At 50.8% G+C, this 17,959-nt stretch overlaps 1 protein-coding gene across 1 annotated transcript; it reads right to left on the bottom strand.

Annotated features, from left to right (window-relative positions):
- Window positions 1-5,238: 5,238 nt before the first annotated feature.
- On the bottom strand, window positions 5,239-11,617 carry CPA1 (carboxypeptidase A1). The gene is made up of 10 exons (XM_080663897.1): window positions 11,533-11,617; window positions 11,024-11,105; window positions 10,360-10,593; window positions 10,052-10,153; window positions 9,460-9,561; window positions 9,155-9,265; window positions 8,391-8,481; window positions 7,702-7,901; window positions 7,107-7,191; window positions 5,239-5,517 (listed from the first exon to the last, which is right to left on the bottom strand). Exons 1-10 carry the CDS (start codon window positions 11,595-11,597, stop codon window positions 5,330-5,332), a joined length of 1,260 nt encoding a protein of 419 aa, XP_080520023.1. The 5' UTR covers window positions 11,598-11,617; the 3' UTR covers window positions 5,239-5,329.
- Between the last annotated feature and the right edge of the window lie 6,342 nt (window positions 11,618-17,959).

The following is a 17,959-nucleotide window of genomic DNA, read 5'->3' as shown; positions in this document are numbered from 1 at the left end:
ATCTTGAAGATGTCCAGACAATCATACTAGCCGACATTTATGGAGAGCTTACTATGTGTTAGGCAGTGTTTCCAGAGCCTTTGTTTTGTGTTTTGACTCATTTAGTTCGCACAGCAGTCCCACGAGGTAGGCACTGTCATTTTCAGGTAGGAGACGGAGAGGGAGGGTCGAGTGAAAACGAAGCAACTCGCGCTGAGTCACTGAGCTAGAAGGTCGGGAGGCCAGGACCCAGCTCGAGAACTGTGGCTCCAGGGCACAACCACGCTCTCCCTCGCCATGCCTCCGATTTACCAACGAAAATGGAACCTCCCCTGGCCTCTGGCTTCCCCCCCTCACCTGAGACTCCACAGGAAGCACTCCTCCTCTGCTGCGCCAAAGGCGAGGGAAGTTCAGGAACCAACATCTGCTCCTGGGACTCCGTCTCCGCATTTCCGCCGGCTGTGTCTGGGGACCCGTCCTGAAGACAGGTGTTCCAAGGTTTCTGGGGTTTGTTTTGTTTCTTCGTGAACACCTTCTGAGGTGTCACTTAAGGAATGAGTTACAAACTTTTCATTAGATTGTAGGAAAAAATACGCTGTTTTCCCAAGAGGTCCAACTGTTCATTCAATAAACCATATTGATATGATTTGTATCTGGTCTTTTCTTTCCTTTGTGGTGATGTTTCTGATTTAGGTTGAGACAGAAATTATGTGAACTGGCTCGTGGCCTGAGGCCTGGGCGGGAGGAAGCAGCAGCAGCCCTCTGCCTCCTGGGTGTTAGCAGAGGTCTCCTTCACTGCCTCTCCTGAAATGCAGCTGAACCGCTACTCTGGTTAAGCAGACTTTTAATTTTCTTCTTTTAGTTTGGCAAGAAACATCGGGCAGTCTCAGTCTCTGGGGTTGTTAAATGATGCTCACAGTTGGAGTTCCCAGTTTAATGTGGATCCTGAAAGCTTTGGGGAGGATTCCTTACCCTTTGACGGTTTTTCAGAGTTCACGGGTGCCCTGTGCTTTTTTCTCGGAGCTCTTCCTTCATCCGGCCGATTAGAATGTTGTAGATGGTCATATCAGTTTCCTGAAAGTAGCATCTGGGTCTTAGTGTGTTCACAGGATGATGTTTCTGTCCTTAGAATCCTGAGAGCAAGAGCCCATCTGCATCTTCAAATCCACCTAGTCCCACTCAGCCTTGCAAAACAATTGCTGAGATGATGAATAGCCTGCACTGGATGAGGGACCAGTGAGGTCATTTCTGGATTGCATTCAGTGACATTTCAATTTTAACTTCAGGCCAAAGCCAGAAAGCTAGATGTGTGTATGTGTGTGTGTGAGAGAGAGTTTTAGTTTAGAGACCACCCGAAGGGTTCTCATGGACCACCAGTGGCTTACAGGCCATATATAAAGGGCTAAGACAAAAAGTAAAATGAGTTCATTGAAAAAGAAGGATTTTGAAAAGCCCTGGAGAATAGACATAATCAATTACCATCGTCAATTCCCCAGAAGCTAGGGGAACAGAATCTGAGCAGAAGGAGCTCTTGGGAATTTTCCTCTGAGCTACGGCAGAGTGCTTCGGGGATTGGTCCCCCACTGGAGGCATGAGTAACCCTTTCTCTTCGTAAAAACACTGCTGCTTCCAGCTCTATCTGGAGCGTAAATTTTTCCAAATATAAGACAATTGCATTGTTCTGGGCAATTGATGGTGGAATATGATGCCAGAGTAGAAGAAATCACAAAGTATAAAAAAGAATCTGGGCTCAAATTTATTATTTATTTGTTGTTAAACCTCACTTGAGGATATTTTTTTCCATTGATTTTTAGAGAGACTGGAAGGGATGGAAGGAGGGGGAGAGGAGGGAGAGATTGAACATGCAACCCAGGCATGTGCTTGACCAGGAATCAAACCCATGACCCTTCAGTCCATGGACCAACACTCTAATCACTGAGCAACACCAGTCAGGGCTAGGCTCAAATTTAGATGGCTATTTAGATATTTGATGTTGATACTAGATAACTTTACCCATGGGTTATATGGTGTGTTTGAAACAGCACCCCCTTGACCCCCATTATTAAAGTTCATTGCAAGAAAGAAAAATATAAAGAGGAAAACCACCACCACTACCCATTTAAAATATATAATTCAGTGTTACAGTAAATTTACAGAGTTGTGCAACCATACACAGTCCTGTTTTAGAACATTTCCATCGTACGGCCAGCTTCTTTCACTTATGATGTTGTGACCATTTTCCCAGGTCAACATAGACCTCAATGGCTTCACGATACTCTGTGTGTAAACCTGTCACATTAGTATCAATACTGGTATCTACTTAGGTTTTTTTCCTTTTTATTTAAATTTTTATTATTGTACGCATGTAATTACATATATTTGAAATTATCTGAATATTTTAATAAAATAAATTATTCCAAGTGGACTTTCTGGGTCAAAGGGGCATACGTTGAAAACTTTTACCCACATTGCCAAGTTGCCCTCCAGGAAGGGTATAAATTTATCCTCCCACCAGTAGGGGAAGACAGTCTTATTTCTTCATACCCTTGTTGGTCTTTTTATTCTTTGTCAATCATGGGAGAAAATGGTATATTTGTTTTTCTTTATTGGCCAAAATATTACTCAGAGGATCAGTATCTTTCATACATTTATTGGCTTTTTGTGTTTCTTCTTTTGGGAATTGCCTATTTTTCTTTTGAAATATTAGTCTATTTTTTGAACTCCTTTTACTTATAAGAGCTCTTTTCCCCTCCAGGTTATTTATGCTTTTTCATATCTGGTACAATACTTTCTAAAATTATTGCTTCTTTAAGCTTTTGTGCTTTTATTTATAAAATAAAAAATTTCACCAATAGATTTTTAAAAATATGTATCTGCAAACAAAATGTAATGCTCTTTCTACATTGAAAATATGAAAGAAAAGTATTAATGATTTCTATGTCTCCATTTAATGGACATTTATTAAGTCCCTACTATGTGCCATGCACTTGGCCAACCTGTAGGGATTAAGTATTAACAAGAGCAATGCAATCCCTGCCCTCATGGAATTTTCATTCTAGTGCTTCATTCTTTGTCTTTTCCATTTTCTTGACTCTTACTTGCTCAGAGCCTTACTTTCTAAACTACACCTTGGGGAATTCAAAATAACTTGCAAGCCTATACTAGACAGATTATAAAATTCATGAGTTTGTTAGAAAAAGTGGAGAACATTCATTCTACAAATATATATTGGACATCTGTATATCAAGTACTATTGATGGTTTGGGAAATTGAGTGTCAAGTGTTTCCTACTATCAGGAAGCACAGTGTGTGTGTGTGTGTTGTGTGTGTGTGTGTATTTAATACTTTTTTTTTTTAATTTCAGAAAGGAAAGGAGAGGGAGAGAGAGATAGAAACATCAATGATGACGGAGAATCATTGATCAGCTGCCTTCTGCATGCCCCCTACTGGGGATCAAGCATACAACCTGACCGGGAATTGAACCGTGACCTCCTGGTTCATAGGTTGACACTCAACCACTGAACCACTGCGGCCGGGCAGGGTGCACAGTTTTAAATTAAGCAGTTTGACCCCTTGAAATCTAAGTAATCCAGTTTTGTAAAATGACATATTTTCTTACTGACAGTATTTATTCACTTATTAGTCTTTATTAAACAAAAAATTAGATCAGCTTTTTACTTGCACAAATTGAACCATTAAAATGGGGTTCAGCTTATCTTCATAGATTGAAGGGAAATGTTTGCCAAAAGGTAACTTGAAGGAAATGTTTAAAATCTTTAGGTCATGTTTCCATAAAGGCGGAAACACTATTTTACCTTGCCGCCTATAAGTTTACGTATATTGTATGTATAGTCTGTTTTATTCTTTTCATTTTTTAGTTTGTTTGGCAGCAAAAAACATATATTAAGAAAAACACAACTTCAAGATGAAAATTCCCCAAGGGTCCCTTAAAAACAGGCACTTTACCTTTAGGCCATTTTATGTGGGAAAAGACAAGTAGAGCTGCATGCATTGTGACATCCCAACCCGGCTGATACAGGAAGAGGCTGCCATCCCCACCCCCTACCCCTCTGTTTGGGGAGCTACCAATCCATCCCACCCACTTCCCAATGACTTCTGTAGGAATCCATCTTAGTTGAATAGAAAATAGGGCCACTTGAAAGCATCAGCTTCAGTTGGGATATTGGAGTAACCCCCTGCTCTACACTCACATCTTAAGAGATTTGGAGAAAACAATGTAGATTCTTGCTTTGAAAAAAAATTGAGATATCCTATATATTGTTGTGCTAGCCACTCATGGGGTATCACCACCATCAGAATCAGCAAGGCAAACGAGGGAAGGCAAGTTCTAGGTTCTGTGGAGGGTATGAAGAGGAGAGCTTCATGTTTGAGAAAGTTTGTGAATGTTCAGGAGTGGTGGTGGGTGGGACAGGAAAGGGCGCAGAGACAATGGACCAAAAGATTCTGGAAAGGATGTGCAAATGTAAAGGAAACTACTTCCGTCCCTAAAGGCAGTCTTCATGATGAACCACAATTAATAAAATGTCCTGGGCCAGGCGTGGCTCAGTGGTTGAGCATCAACCACAAACCAGGAGGTCACAGTTCAATTCCCTGTCAGGGCACATGCCCAGGTTGTGGGCTCCATCCCCAGTGTGGGATGTGCAGGAGGCTGCCGGTCAATGATTCTCTTTCATCATTGCTGTTTCTATCTCTCTCTTCTCCCTTCCTCTCTGAAATCAATAAAAAATATTTTTTAAGATGTCCTGGGATTGGTGTTCTTCATCTTCAGAAAATGATTCTGTTTAACCTAATTGCTCTCTTCCGATTTCATTCAGGAGTGGGAGACCATATTTGCTTTACAGAAATTTGCTTTGCCTGGCTGCAACATCTATTTGGGGCAGCAGTGGCCACCCGATTATTCTATTTCATACTAAAAGTTATTGCTGTTGTAGATGAATGGGTCCAACCAGCTAGACTATTGTACAAGCGGAATTCCTCGCCACAGCAGGGTGCCAGGCATTTGGTTAGCAGCTGTGACTGCAGCTTGCTACTAAGGTATGAACAAATCATCCCACTGACGAGCTGAGCTCAGGGTGGTCTAATTAAAACAGATGCCACTTGGATACAAATTCACAGGACCTTGGAATGCGGGGGGGATTTCGGGGTCATCTAGCCCAACCACCCACACATTTGCAGCAGGCCTGCAGGAACTAAATCACTCCTGCCCCAGCTTGAAAAAGCAGACGTGCCACATGTGTTCCCATATGCACATCCCAAGATTCTGTACGGTGTACACTTGAACTTTATTTGGTTGCCAGAGAGGCTAAAGAGGAGAGAGTGAAGGGCCAGTTCAGTAGGGGTGCTTCAGAGTGTAGTCCATGATGGTCTGGAGCGCCAGCCAGGTCTCCTGGGCTGTGGGGACGATCTGGGAGGCCGGCAGCAGGAAGCCATAGCGCCCGGTGTCGCGGAGCTCAAAGGTGTAGGAATACTTGATGCCCTGGTTGTAGGTCCAGTCAATGGTACCTCCACTGGCTCGGTCTGGGCAGGAACAGAAACGGGAGAGCAAAGGTCAGTCACTTTGAAATATTTCATGGGCCAGGCTGATGGTCCAAAGCCCGGAGCCCCTGCAGTGTTGATGGGGTCACCATCTACTCGGTGCCTGCTATTGACCAAGCAGCCTGGCTTCCTCCAAGTAACTCCCCAGAAGGTTCTCATCCCAAGAGGCCCACAGAGGGGCACCAGCAAGGGTTCTCCTTTCCCTGGGGATGCAGGAACGTTCCTGCGATTGCAAAAGCTCCACTGAAAACCGCCTCCGCCCTCCAGGAGCCATTTTGGTCAAGCCTCCAAATACTCCAGCTACCCACTTGGGTCACCGGGATTTGTCCCCTGGGGCCGTGGTCTGCAGGGGAAAGTGCAAGGGCCAGAGTCAAAGCAAAAATTCCTTGTCTGTTTTTTCAGGAGAAACTTGGCCCAGATTTGCAGTTACCAAGCAGTTAGGAAGCTGCTTTCAAATTGGGCAGAGAGGAGGAATGCGGCTGCGTATCAGAACTTGACAGCCTTGAATAAAGCAAAGACCTTAGACTTGGTGTTGAATCAGTTGCCAAAGAAGGCCTGGAGTCCAAAAGCAAGGCCAGCCCTGGGGAAGACTGTGACCCACCAGAACCTGGCCCGAGGGCAGGAAGGATGTGAGAAGTGCATGCCCCCACCTCTGTCCCTGTGCCCTTTTTCAGTGCTCCTGCCTCCGGTCAGCTGGTTAACTCGGTGCGTTCCCTCAGGCCCCACGGATCTGCCTGCACCCCACCTGCCTCCACAATTCTGTGTTCTCACTCAGCTTCAGCCACGAGGGTCTCTGTGCTACTCACACAACACTGGGCCAAACCACAAGGTAGGGCTTTTGTTGTAGAAGCTTCCTCCATCTGGAAGCTCTTCCCCAGGTAGATAGCCTCTTGGCTTCCTCCCGTATTTCCTTCAACACTTGTCCAAATTTCACTCTCTCATTGAGGCCTTCCCTTCAACTCACCCGCCCACTCCCACCCCCAGGATTCCTGGGTCCCCTCACCCTGTTCTAGTTTTCCTTTTACTCCCTAACATACTGTACCATTTACTCTTGATCATTGTCAGTCTCCCTGGCTAGAATGTAAGGCTTTGTTTTTGTTTTGTTTTTTAATCTGTGCTTATTTTATTCCCAAGCAGGTAAAACAAGGCCTAGTGCACAGTAGGTGCTTGACAAATATTTGTTGTGTAGTAGTGTTCCTACCACAGTCACTGCATGAGTAAGCTGGGGAAAGAGTAGATGTATTCGCTCATTGAAGGGCATTGCAGGGGATGTCTTTTAGGTTGAATTTCTGGGTGATCTATGAATGCCAGCAGAACTCTCCACCTTCACTCTTCATGAAGCTGGACTTAACCCCAAGACAAGGGACGAGAGTTCTCAGAGGAACTGTTTGTTTGAAGGTGTTCGTTTGAAAGTGTTGAAGAAGGCAGAGAAAGGGCAGCGCTGCCCAGGGAGCCTGCAGTTATCAGCGGGGTCAGGAGCCATTCTCCTTGCCCATGTCCCCAGATCTGGGCACCCTTGGCCAACTGAGCTTCCCCCCAGGGCCACACACAGAGACCATGCACCCACTTACAAATTGCTTTGATGATGCTGCCATACTTGTACTTGGTCCCATACAGAGAGGCCAGGGCCGTCACAGCAGACTTGGCCAGCTGATCCTGGAAAAAATGCCAAACGAATCCTGTCATGGCCAGCAACACCAAGCCCCCAGAACAGGAGGGCCAGGGCAGCCCAGGGGTCGCAGGGTAACCCGGGAATACGCACCCCACAGAAGCAGGTCCCCAGCAGAGAACACAGGGCCTGCTAGGACCTGCAGGGCCAGCTCCGGAGATGGGATCCTCTGACCCTGCAGGATGTCTGGCTGGCACTTTACTGCCCTTTGGTCACACTGTAGCTCCAAGTGTGAACTTGAGGTACAAGCTCAAAGTCTAGCCCCTTCTCTCAGTCTGCCACGTGACAGAAGTGACTCAACCACTCGATGCCTCAGTTTCCCAGACGAAAAGTAAGTCTGGTCTGTCTTGCCAGTCTCCCCAAGCCCTCAGGGGCCCAGGGAGGAACAGAGTGTCAGGCATGTGTAGGCCCTTGTGTCTTAAGCAGATCTTATGGATGAAACCCTAGGCCTGCTGCCCAAAGCTGCCTTTGGGATCGAAGCAGGGGTGAGCACGTACCAGCTCAGCCTGGTCGGGGGTGGGGTCTGTTGTGTAGCCATAGGGATAGAGGAGGAGCTGGGAGTAGCTGTGGATGGAGATGAAGGCCTTGATGTTCCCATGGCTCTTCACAAAGTCCACGATGGACTTGACCTCCGTTTCGGAATTGGCAAACTTGCCATGGTAAGTCTCAGAGCAGGGGTTGTTGCTGGCTCCAGCCTCTGAGGAGGAGAGAGGGGGTAGTTGGCATTCCTTACAGTGAAGCAAAGTGTCCCTGCATGGAGTCGGGGATGAGGTGGATGTAGGAGGGCTCACCCCGCCCTCCGATGAAGGAAAGGCCAGAGGCCTTTTATAATCTGGGGGCCCCACCTCTCCAGAGATGATGGACCCGCCCAGGAGGTGAGAAGGGCTCTCAAGCCAGACCCATTCCTGCAGTGAAGTGGCCACAGAGGGACGGCCTGAAGACCCCTAGGAGGTTTCAGATCTCAGTTCCATTGAGAGGAACTTTCTCGTTACAGACAAGGGTCAAGCAAGCCTCAGAGTGCCACCTCCCTCACTGAGCCTCAAAGAGGGGCTGACATTCCCACCCCTCACCCCCACCCCAAGCCCTTGATGCTGGAGCAGGACAGGGATGGGGGGCAATAGGACAGAAGTGTAAGAAGGCATTCCCAGTTGTCCCATCCCTGCTCCCAGATCACACTGGGCCTTACTCCCAAAGCCAGCATCCCAGTTCCGGTTGGGGTCCACCCCAACACAGGAGGAGCCTGCCGTGATGGATCGAGTCTTGCGCCACAAGCGGTTCTGAGGAAGGAATCAGACACTAGTCTGTCACCATCACCACGCTATCCTGGGGCTCAGCACCCACAGGGAGCAGTGTGGGCTGGAGCGGCCTCAGTCAACTCAAAGCACCCTGATCTGGAGCTTGGGTGTGGACAAGGCATGGGATCGGAAACCACTCTCAACTGGTTGTCAGGAGGAAGATGTATACTAGTAGAGGGGGCTCTTAGTTGAAGGAAAATGGAGGAGGAGACAATGGGTGGCATATGGCACAAGTGTCTTCCGGTGGAAAGTGGAAAGGCATGAGGTGCCCACCCCATTCACATTTGATTGGTAGCATGCTGTACCTGCCATAACAATTAAATTAAACCAGGAAGTAAGGTCTGGGGCAGTGGGTCTCCACTGGGGACAATTTTGCCCCCTCCCCCACAACTGGACATTTGTCAATGTTTGAAGACGTTTTGGTGATCTCAACTAGGGCGTTGCTACTGGCATCTCATGAGTACTCGTCAGGATGTGCTAAACACTCAGCATGCCCAAAATGTCAAGAACGCCAAGGTTGAGAACTCTGGTCTAGTGGGGGCAGGTCTGTTTGCCCTTCCCTTGACTTCTGGAGGTTGAGATGAGGGGTGAGTAACATAGTCTCAGGAGCCAGAGGCCCACCCTGCTTTCCACAAGAACAGGAGACGGCGTATACCTTGCTGTGGGTGAAGGCAAAACCATCAGGATTGGTGACAATCTCTAGGAAAATGTCCATCTTGTCAAGAATGGCGGTGAAAGCCGCGTTTTGGCCATAGTCTTGTGTGATCTGGTGAGGGTTGGAAGGCAGAGAGGTAGCGTGGGCCAGGTCAGGCGTCTGCCATGCTAGACCAGTAGACACCTGCCCGCGGCCCCCCTCTGCGGTCACAGTTTCTGGGTGGGAAGAGGAAGCCAGTATTCTATGGGCCTCGGATAGAAGTGCTCCACTGGGCCAGAGCCCCCCCCTAAGCTCCCCAGGCTTACCTTCTTTGCAAACCAGATCCCACTGGCCTGAGTGACCCACTCCCGGGAGTGGATGCCCGTGTCGATCCAGATGGCGGGGCGGTTGTTTCCCCCAGTGCTGAACTAAACGAGAAGAGCAGAGAGGTGGTCCGGCTGGGGCCTGGTCTCGCCCCGGGGCCAGAAGCCAGCTGCTCTCTGGGTATCACAGATTGAGACTCTTGTTTGTGGGGCTATCACTCAGGTGGGGCATAAGGGTGCGGCCTGGACAGAGAACCCCACAGAACTTGGCCTCCTGCCCTCAGCCCAAGCTTCCAGGCCCCATCCTGTTCCTCTCCATTGGAGATCACAAAACATTTGGTCTGGGTTACCCCAACTCCAGGATACTTTCCACAATGTGACACTTGATTGGAAACACGTAGGTCACTTAAAAGTTAAAATTGCGCATACAGATGCGCACACACCTAGACCAGCATGGAAATTCAGACCTTCCCACTGTTGGCACAGGGAGTCGTTAAACACTGTGTTCCCCATGACCACAGGCTCCCCCTACACACGGATGTGGGTGCCCATTTTTGCGTATGTGCCATGTACACCACCTGCAGGAGCTCATTACCTTCAGCACGTAGATGGGACGGCCTTCATAGGTTTTGCCGATCTGGAGCTTGCTGACAAGCTGTGGGTGCTCAGCCACCAGCATGTCCATGAAGCCATAGATCTGAGAAGGGACAGGAGGGAAGGCCGGCTTTAATGGCTTCCAGGCACCCGGATGCTTCCCTTAACAGCTCCATTAGCCGGCCAGCTGTGAGCCCTGCAATGTGGAACCCAGGCCACATGAAGACAGGGCAGGTGCCACGCACACCCAGGCTCTGCCAGCCTGACCAAGAGCTTGGTGCCTGTGGGCGTGGCCCAGAGGTCCCTCACCTCCTCTAGGGTGTGGTAGGTGGCATAGTTAAAGGTGTCGGTAGAGGCGGCCCGGGCCTGGAAGGCGAACATCTGCTCCTCCTCCTCATCCAACAGCGACTGCACGTCCTCGATCATGATCGTGTACTCGATGCCATGGGCCTCCAGGAAGACTTTGACAGCCTGGAGGCTGGGGAAGGGCACTCGGACATCGATGGGGGAGCCAGGCTGGGCAGGGCCCCGCCAGAAGTCCAGCTGGGAAAGAGAAGAACCGGCACTGTCACAATGGGCTGGGGAAGGGCCAGCCTGGGAAAGGGTGTTGGTGGCAGAATTTCCCATACAATTGGGGTGTTAGGGACAGAGGACGAAGGGAACCCCCGGACAGAGGACAAAGTCCAGTATGATAAGAGAAATGGCCGAGGAAGCAGAGTGAGGTGAGGACTTGGAGGCAGCGGGGGTTGGGGAGGAGGACTAGAACGGGGATCCCCCTTTGCTCAGGTGACCAAAGGCACCAAGATCCAGGAACCAGGGGTTTAATCACTTCCTAACAAGGATCAGTCCATGGCTCTTTCCAGAAGGCTTGGGGGAGAGAGCCCGGGCTCCAGGGGTCTGTGAGGGCCGAGGGCAGGCCCAGGTGGCCTGAGAGGCACCCGGGGCCTCAGGGAAGGCTCCTCTGTCCTCTGACCTGTAGGTGCTCCAGATCCTCCAGCTCCGTCACCTTCTGGACCTGGGCTTCATCAGCCACAGAGATTCGGAGCACCTGGTGCCTGGGCAGAGTAGAAGGGGAGACTGAGGGTCTGAGAAGCCCCTACTGGCCATGCACATTCCCCGGTGGGAGGAGGGCGGCAGGTGGCCTAGAAACCCAGGCCTGGGCCTCAGTCCTCTGGGCTGAGCTGGGGGAAGCACAAGGGGTCTAAGCAATAGATGGCCTGGGCTCCTGTGAACCTTCTGGACACTGCTGATGTCCCCAATCCCAGTGTAGACTCTGTCTCTCTCCAAAGCCAGCCAAGCCTACTCCTGCCTCTTCTCTGGGAAATTCCTCCTCAGAGCTTAGGTATCCAGGGCTCGGGGGCAGCCCTGACAGACGGGCCCTTTCTCAGCCCTGGTCCCTGGTCAGCCTGCCTCCCAGAGTGTGTCTGTCCATCTCCTTCAGATGGTGGCTGGAGGCTGAGTCCTCCCTATCTCCCCTCTTACCCCACGAAGTCCTCTTTGCCAAGGACAGCCCCCAGCAGGAGACTCAAAATCAGCAGCCCCCGCATGCTGAAGCCAGATGGGAAGGTCAACTGAGACGGAGAAGATCCTGGGGCCTTTTAAACTCTCCCAGGACAGAGGTTTCCTGCCTGTGCCCGAGAGCTGGCCGCCCCCTGCACCTGGGTGCTATCCCACGGGGAGGGAGAGGTGGGAGTTCCGAGCTCTGATACCTTCCTGATAAAGTGGCAGGGAACAGGGCAGCTGGAGAGATAAGCTGGGGCTCAATCCCTTGACCATGAAGGGCCTGAAGGTCACTGGGGCTTAAGGCCCCCCATCTGGAACCCTGCTCGCCCACAGCCCACGGTGCTGCAGCCCCCAAGCCCGGGCACCTAGAGCTGGCCTGGGCAGCGAAGGAGCCAGGGTTTTGGAGGAGCCACACCAGCTGGGGCCTCATGTGAAGTGTTCCCTGAGGCCAGCTAGTTTGTTCTTGTGACAGAGCAAGCGGGACCCTGTACCCCACCCAGTTGCTATACCTGCTGCTCCTTACCACGTTGGCTTTGTCCAGAGGTCTCCCTACCTTGTGCATGGCACACCCCCTCTAGGGTACAGTCCCTTGAAGGGCACTTCCCAGGCCCACTTCTATCAGCCTCGGTGGCCTGTGGGAGTCGGGCCACAGCTGGGGCAGAAGCCCAATTCTTGCCAGCGTCTCCCCCCACCACTCCCACCGCAGGGCTCTGGGAGCAGGACTGCTGGCTGGGAACTGTAAACAGATGTCATCTGAGCAGACTGTGGTGCTGGGAGCCAGGGCCAGGCGGTTGGGACTGCACAGTGCCCAGGAGGCACTGGAACTCACAAAGGGGAACTCGCTTTGGCTCTGGACGCTGATCTCATCGTGGAGACATGTAAGGAAAATCCGCCCTGATCCACAGGGACCCCAGCAGTTCCCGGCACCATCTGGGGGCCCTGCTCTGTGTCAGAGCCTCCGACGTGGGTGCTGACGACAGCCACGGTTACCTGTCCTGGTTCCCATGTGCTCGCTCTGCCTCTCTGCCCCACCCCTACCTGCCAACCCTCCTATGCCAAGGCAGAGTGACCCATTCTAGTAGCCCACAGCCCCCTCCTGAACCCAGACAATGAAACACTAACCCACCCTCCCCAGGTGCTGCGCCTCCATGAAGACTGTTGTTTTCCACTCTGCAGCCTCCAGGCCTGGGCAAGGCTCACTTCCTCCCTGAAGCTTCCTCTGGCTTTTTTCTCCCCCACTCATCTACCCCTTCTCTGAAGTCGCATCCCTTTGTTCAGTCCTCCTTCTGGGCCAGGCACTGTGCTCCACTGTGGGATGATGCCCAAGACCCCTGGTCCCTGATCTCAGGGAGCTCAGGGCCCAGCAGGGAAGACAGAAATAACCAACTCTCAGGTCCTCCAAGAAGCTGCCATCAAGACAAGACTAGACACACCAGAGATTCATGGGGATAAATGCCCATGAAGGATAACGAGGAGGGATCAGAAGGCAGGAGAACCTTCACCAGATGTGGGGTCTGACACCTGGGAATGGAGGGGGAAGGATGGAGCGGGAAGAATGGAGCAGGAAGGACGGAGCGGGAAGGACAGAGGGGGAAGGATGGAGGGGGAAGGATGGAGGGGGAAGGATGGAAGGATGGAGGGGGAAGGATGGAAGGATGGAGGAGGAAGGATGGAAGGATGGAGCGGGAAGGATGGAAGGATAGAGGGGGAAGGACGGAGGGGGAAGGATGGAGGGTTGGGCAGGAAGAGCTCAGACAGCGGCACAGTGCTGAGACCATGACAGCCAGGCTGTTGTGCGATCTGTGAGCCCACATTGTCATTGGGCGAGTCCTGCATTCCTCAGGAAGGCTGGCCCTAGTGCCCAAGCTATGCTGTCGCCAGCTGGGAACAGCCGTGGGAAGTGTGCCCTCGTCTCCGCACGGCGGTCAGGCAGCTATGTACCCTGCTGACTGGTCCCTGATCTCAGAGAGCTCACGGTCTGGAGGAAAAGTGACCAACTAACGTGCTGGTTCTCCAAGAGATCTTACAAGAAGCTGTTGCCAAAACAGAATTAGACACGCAAGAGACTTCCGGGAGATGCTCCCCTCGCTGCAGGAGACCTGAGCAGGGGGTTCTCTGGGATGTGGCATGAAAAGCACCAGGAGGGCTTTGGACTCAGCACTATGGGTCCATACAGGAGGGTCCAGGGGAGACTTTACCAAGAAGGGGACATTTCATCTGCATCTTCATGACAGGATTTTGCCAGGCCAGTAAGAGAAAGGGTGCTTATCACACAAACTCACACTTACTCCTTCATTGTTGCTGGAGTGTTATTTCTATCTCCCCAGCCAGACTCTAAATATGCTCAGATGAGGACCCGTCTTACCTGGTCCTCATGGTCTCATCTCAGTGTCCTGCAGTCTTCTCAAACTTTCCAATCTGCCCCCACCAGGAAGGAAGGCTTGTGGAGGCCTTCTTTGGTCTGCATTATTTTAAAAAAATATATTTTCTATGTCTAAATCTAAAGCTGCCCTATAATTTTGACTCTGTTTTATGTACACTACACATGTTTGGGGTGTTGGCTAATGCTTAGGCCTTCTGTGAATTCCAGAAAAGACAAGCCCATGGGAAAAGGGAGGAGGGGTGGGAAAGGGCACAGCCTCTGCAAGAGGGCCTCTTGCAGCCTCCCGCCAGCCATAAGGTGTCCAAGAGCCATAGAATCCATTTTCTTGCAAAGTTGGGAAAGATTAACTCAATGCTGTAAACAAATTAGGGCCTGCACTAGCCGGAAACTGAGGGATGGGGTCCCAGGTGGAGACTAGCCTAATTCCCCAAGCTTTTGCAAAGCACCTCAGGAAGCTGAAAATTGCCTCTTGGTAAAGACCAGTTTGCTAGAATGGGACCTGGGGCAGAGGGCCACAGCTCTGCCTTCCCATTCCACGGGCTTTTCTCACATGGGTCCAAAGCAAGGCAGAGATGAAGGCTGAAAGCTGGGGGGATAGGCAGAGAACCAAGACCTATGAGCATGAGAAAGAAACCATCAGGCTGGCATCTAGATTCAAGGACAGGTGGCCAGGCAAGTGCCTGAATGCAAATAGACAGAGGCCTGATGGAGGACTGGTGTTCACAGTGTCCCTCCCTTCTTCCTGGCTGAACAAACCCAGATTGTGTGCAGCCATCCCCCCTCAGGGAAGTCACCCCATTCCCAGCTCAGGGACTAAGTCTAAGAGCAGTCAAGTGATTGGCTTAGGAATGGGCATGTGACCCAGTGTTGCCAATGAGATGTGGGGGGAGGCCAGCAAAGAAGTTTCTAGAAAACACTTCCTCACTCTTGAAAAAGACATACCTTTCTCTGCATATTGTCCTTTTTACTAGTTGGGGTTTCTGTTGTTTTTGGGGAAAGCACTCCTGCCCTCGCCAGTTTGGCTCAGTGGATAGAGCGTCAACCTGCGAACTAAAAGGTCCCGGGTTCAATTCCGGTCAAGGGCACATACTTTGGTTGCAGGCTCCTCCCTGGCCCAGGCTTTCATGGGGGCTCATGCAGGAGGCAAGCAATCAATGTCTTCAATGTTTCTCTCTGTCTTGACCTTTCTCTTCCACTCTCCCTAAAAATCAATGGAAAAATATCCTTGGGTGAGGATTTAATTAATTAATTAATTAATCAATCAATTAAAATGAAAAGCATTCCAAATGATGTACTTATTACGCTTTTAAGTGTTTGTACTGTCAGGAGACAATACAATTTTCAGCCTAGGGAACCTTTATGTGACATGGGAAAGGGTCCCTTCCCCTCTGGGCAGACACAGTCCCTCATCCTCCCAGCAGAATGCCTTTGTCCATGCACAAACTGGACAAGCACCCATGACAGCCCTGTGGCCAGAGAATGCCCAAACGTGGTAAACAGAGGCTCTAAGACACTGCTCAGAGACCCTCAAACCAAAACCTAGAGAATAGGCTGTTAAAGAGGCAGAAGAACCAGTTCCCCGTGTCCATATGAGGGAGCAAAGGGGACAGTGGGCCAGGGAGATCCTCGCAGAGCGCACAAACGGGCGCAGTCAGAATGGCTGGACCCAGTAAAGGGGGAGTCTTCAGCTGTCTTCCTGTGGCCAGTGTGTTTAAGGTTGTATGTGGCGCAGTTGTGTGTATGGGAGGAGAAGTCGATGAGAATTTAGGGCAGCCAAGAGGTGGACTGTAGCAGACACCCCACTCTCCCCCTCCAGTATCTTCCTCCTTCTGGTAACAGCACCTCCATTTCCCTTACTCAGAGGCCATGTGATTCAGGACCGACCCACCCCAGCTCTAGAAATGAGCCAACAAATTCCTTTCTTTCTCAAGCATTTTCAAGTTGGTTTTCTGTCCCATGTGACTGAAAAAATGCACAGCAACACAAAGATATTCTCCAGCTTCAGAAGAGAGGAAAAGGAAGGATGGAATGCCTTCTAAAGGAGATTGCCACAAACCCATGCTCTGATTTCAAGCAGGGCCCTGCACACCCCTGGGCCTCAGTTCCCTCGGTGATGAAGCGAGTAGGTGGGCATCATGATCTCCATGGTGCTTTCCAGCTGTGACACTGGTGCTAGGGCATTTGTATTTTGGATCACAGCTGCAGTGACCGCTCAGGGCAGAGCAGAGCGGCTTCCCAGGTGTGTGTGGAGACCGGAATAGGGCCACAGGGGCCCTGCGGCCAACTTGCAAGATAAGTGCTCCCAGGGCAGTGCCAGTCAAGAGGGGCCCCCATCCAGCTGAGGCTCAGTGGGGGGTCTGGAGCTTGGGGTGCCTGGCAGGCTGGGAGGAGGAGGTTCCGACGGGGTCCTCAGAGTTGTGCTTTCGTAACTGACTGCCCAGAGCCTACTGCTTGTTATCTTTGAAGCTGCAGAACTGTCGCTTTAAAGTGGCCAGCAGTGCTTGTCGCCAGAAGGGCCCAGAAGGTCTCTGGAGGAAGATTCACCTGAAGACAGAAGTACTCCAGGGGGTCTTTGGGGAACGTCAAGTCGTAGCCCAAATCCCAGAACAGAGATCTGGAAGAGAGGAACTAAGCAGGAGTGGCCAGAGGAAAAGGGGATATGGGGGAGGGGAGGTTCGCTTCTCACTTCGCATGAGAGAGAGGGTGGGGAGGGTCATTCCTGGACTTGGGGAGCAGAATGGGCTGCCCCTGGGATCAGGGAGCAGGCCGAGGGTCAAGGGAAGCGAGCGCTGTATGGAGGGCGTGCCTCACAAAAGGACAGGAACCAACTCCGACGCCAGCGTGCAGGAAAAGGGTTTTATTTTCTCCACTGCCTTTCCCTTCTGTGTTCCCAAGTACAATTTTGAGAAAATGTTACCCTGTGGTCTCAGCTATGCTTTGGGGAGTTGGGGGAGGTGAGCTGAGAGGCAGGAGGGTGGACGGAGAGCCACAGAGCTTAGCGAAGCTGGTTAGGGGAGAGCAGGAGGCCAACTCCAGACCTCAGGGATGGCAGGGGGAGGGGGGAGGCCAAACAAGCCAAAAAATGGATTTGCAAACATGTCCTCGTTCCCAAGGATTGTCCCAAGTACTCAGAGGAGGAGAACCTCCAAAAGTTGCTCTTCAGGACACCACCCCCTCCCCAGAAGACACACACACACACACACATGCACACACACGCTTGGTTGTGGTGTGGCCTCACCAGTCTGGGGAGCACTGACAGGCCCATTGGGGGGATTCTCTCTCAGCTCGCACTAAATGTCTGCCTGGGCCTCCTTAGGTTTCTACAAAAGATGTTTTTTTTTTAAATAAAGAAGCTTTTTTAAATTAAAAAATATTTGGTAAAGTCATTGTCTCTCTGGCTTTGTCTGGGGCTGTCAGAGGGGAGACAGAAGAGGCTGGGTGCCCCTCGCGGGCCTCCTGGAGCCGGCAGGGCCCATCGCCCCGGCCTCCGCCTGCCCTCACACAGGACGCTTTCACATTCCAAACGCCGCCCGGTTTGTTTTTTTAAGAAGGCAATAACCGCAGCACATTCACTGTGGCTCTTTATGGCTTTCCATATGTATAATCGCTCTTTCTCTCTTCAGTTTTTCCAATGTTTTTTTTTCTTTAAATAAATGCTCATAAATTTTACTGGTGAAAAGGATGAAAAAACATACCTAAAAGGAGCAGTTTGTTGGGAGGGGAAAAAAAAACACGAAGCTGGATGTAGAGAAACTGCACTCTTGTTTAGCATTATATACCTAAGAAATAAATTTTTTTTGAAAGTTAACTTTTTATGAAAAAGAGATTATTCTGTAATATCTCTACAACTTGTGTGTCTAAGTCTTGAGCTTTTATTTGATAAACTTCACCGCCAGCCCTCGCCTCCCTGGGCTTGCTGAGGAGGCCCCGTCCTGGGAGGCAGCCCCTGCCTGGGTCCACGTGGGACCTTGAGTAAGTTGGATGATCCAGAGGCCCCCCGTTTTTATAACGACAAAACGAGGG

The sequence above is a fragment of the Plecotus auritus genome (assembly GCF_963455305.1).
Source record: "Plecotus auritus genome assembly, chromosome: 4".
Lineage (NCBI taxonomy): Eukaryota > Metazoa > Chordata > Mammalia > Chiroptera > Vespertilionidae > Plecotus > Plecotus auritus.
This window is presented reverse-complemented; position numbering and strand designations above follow the sequence as displayed.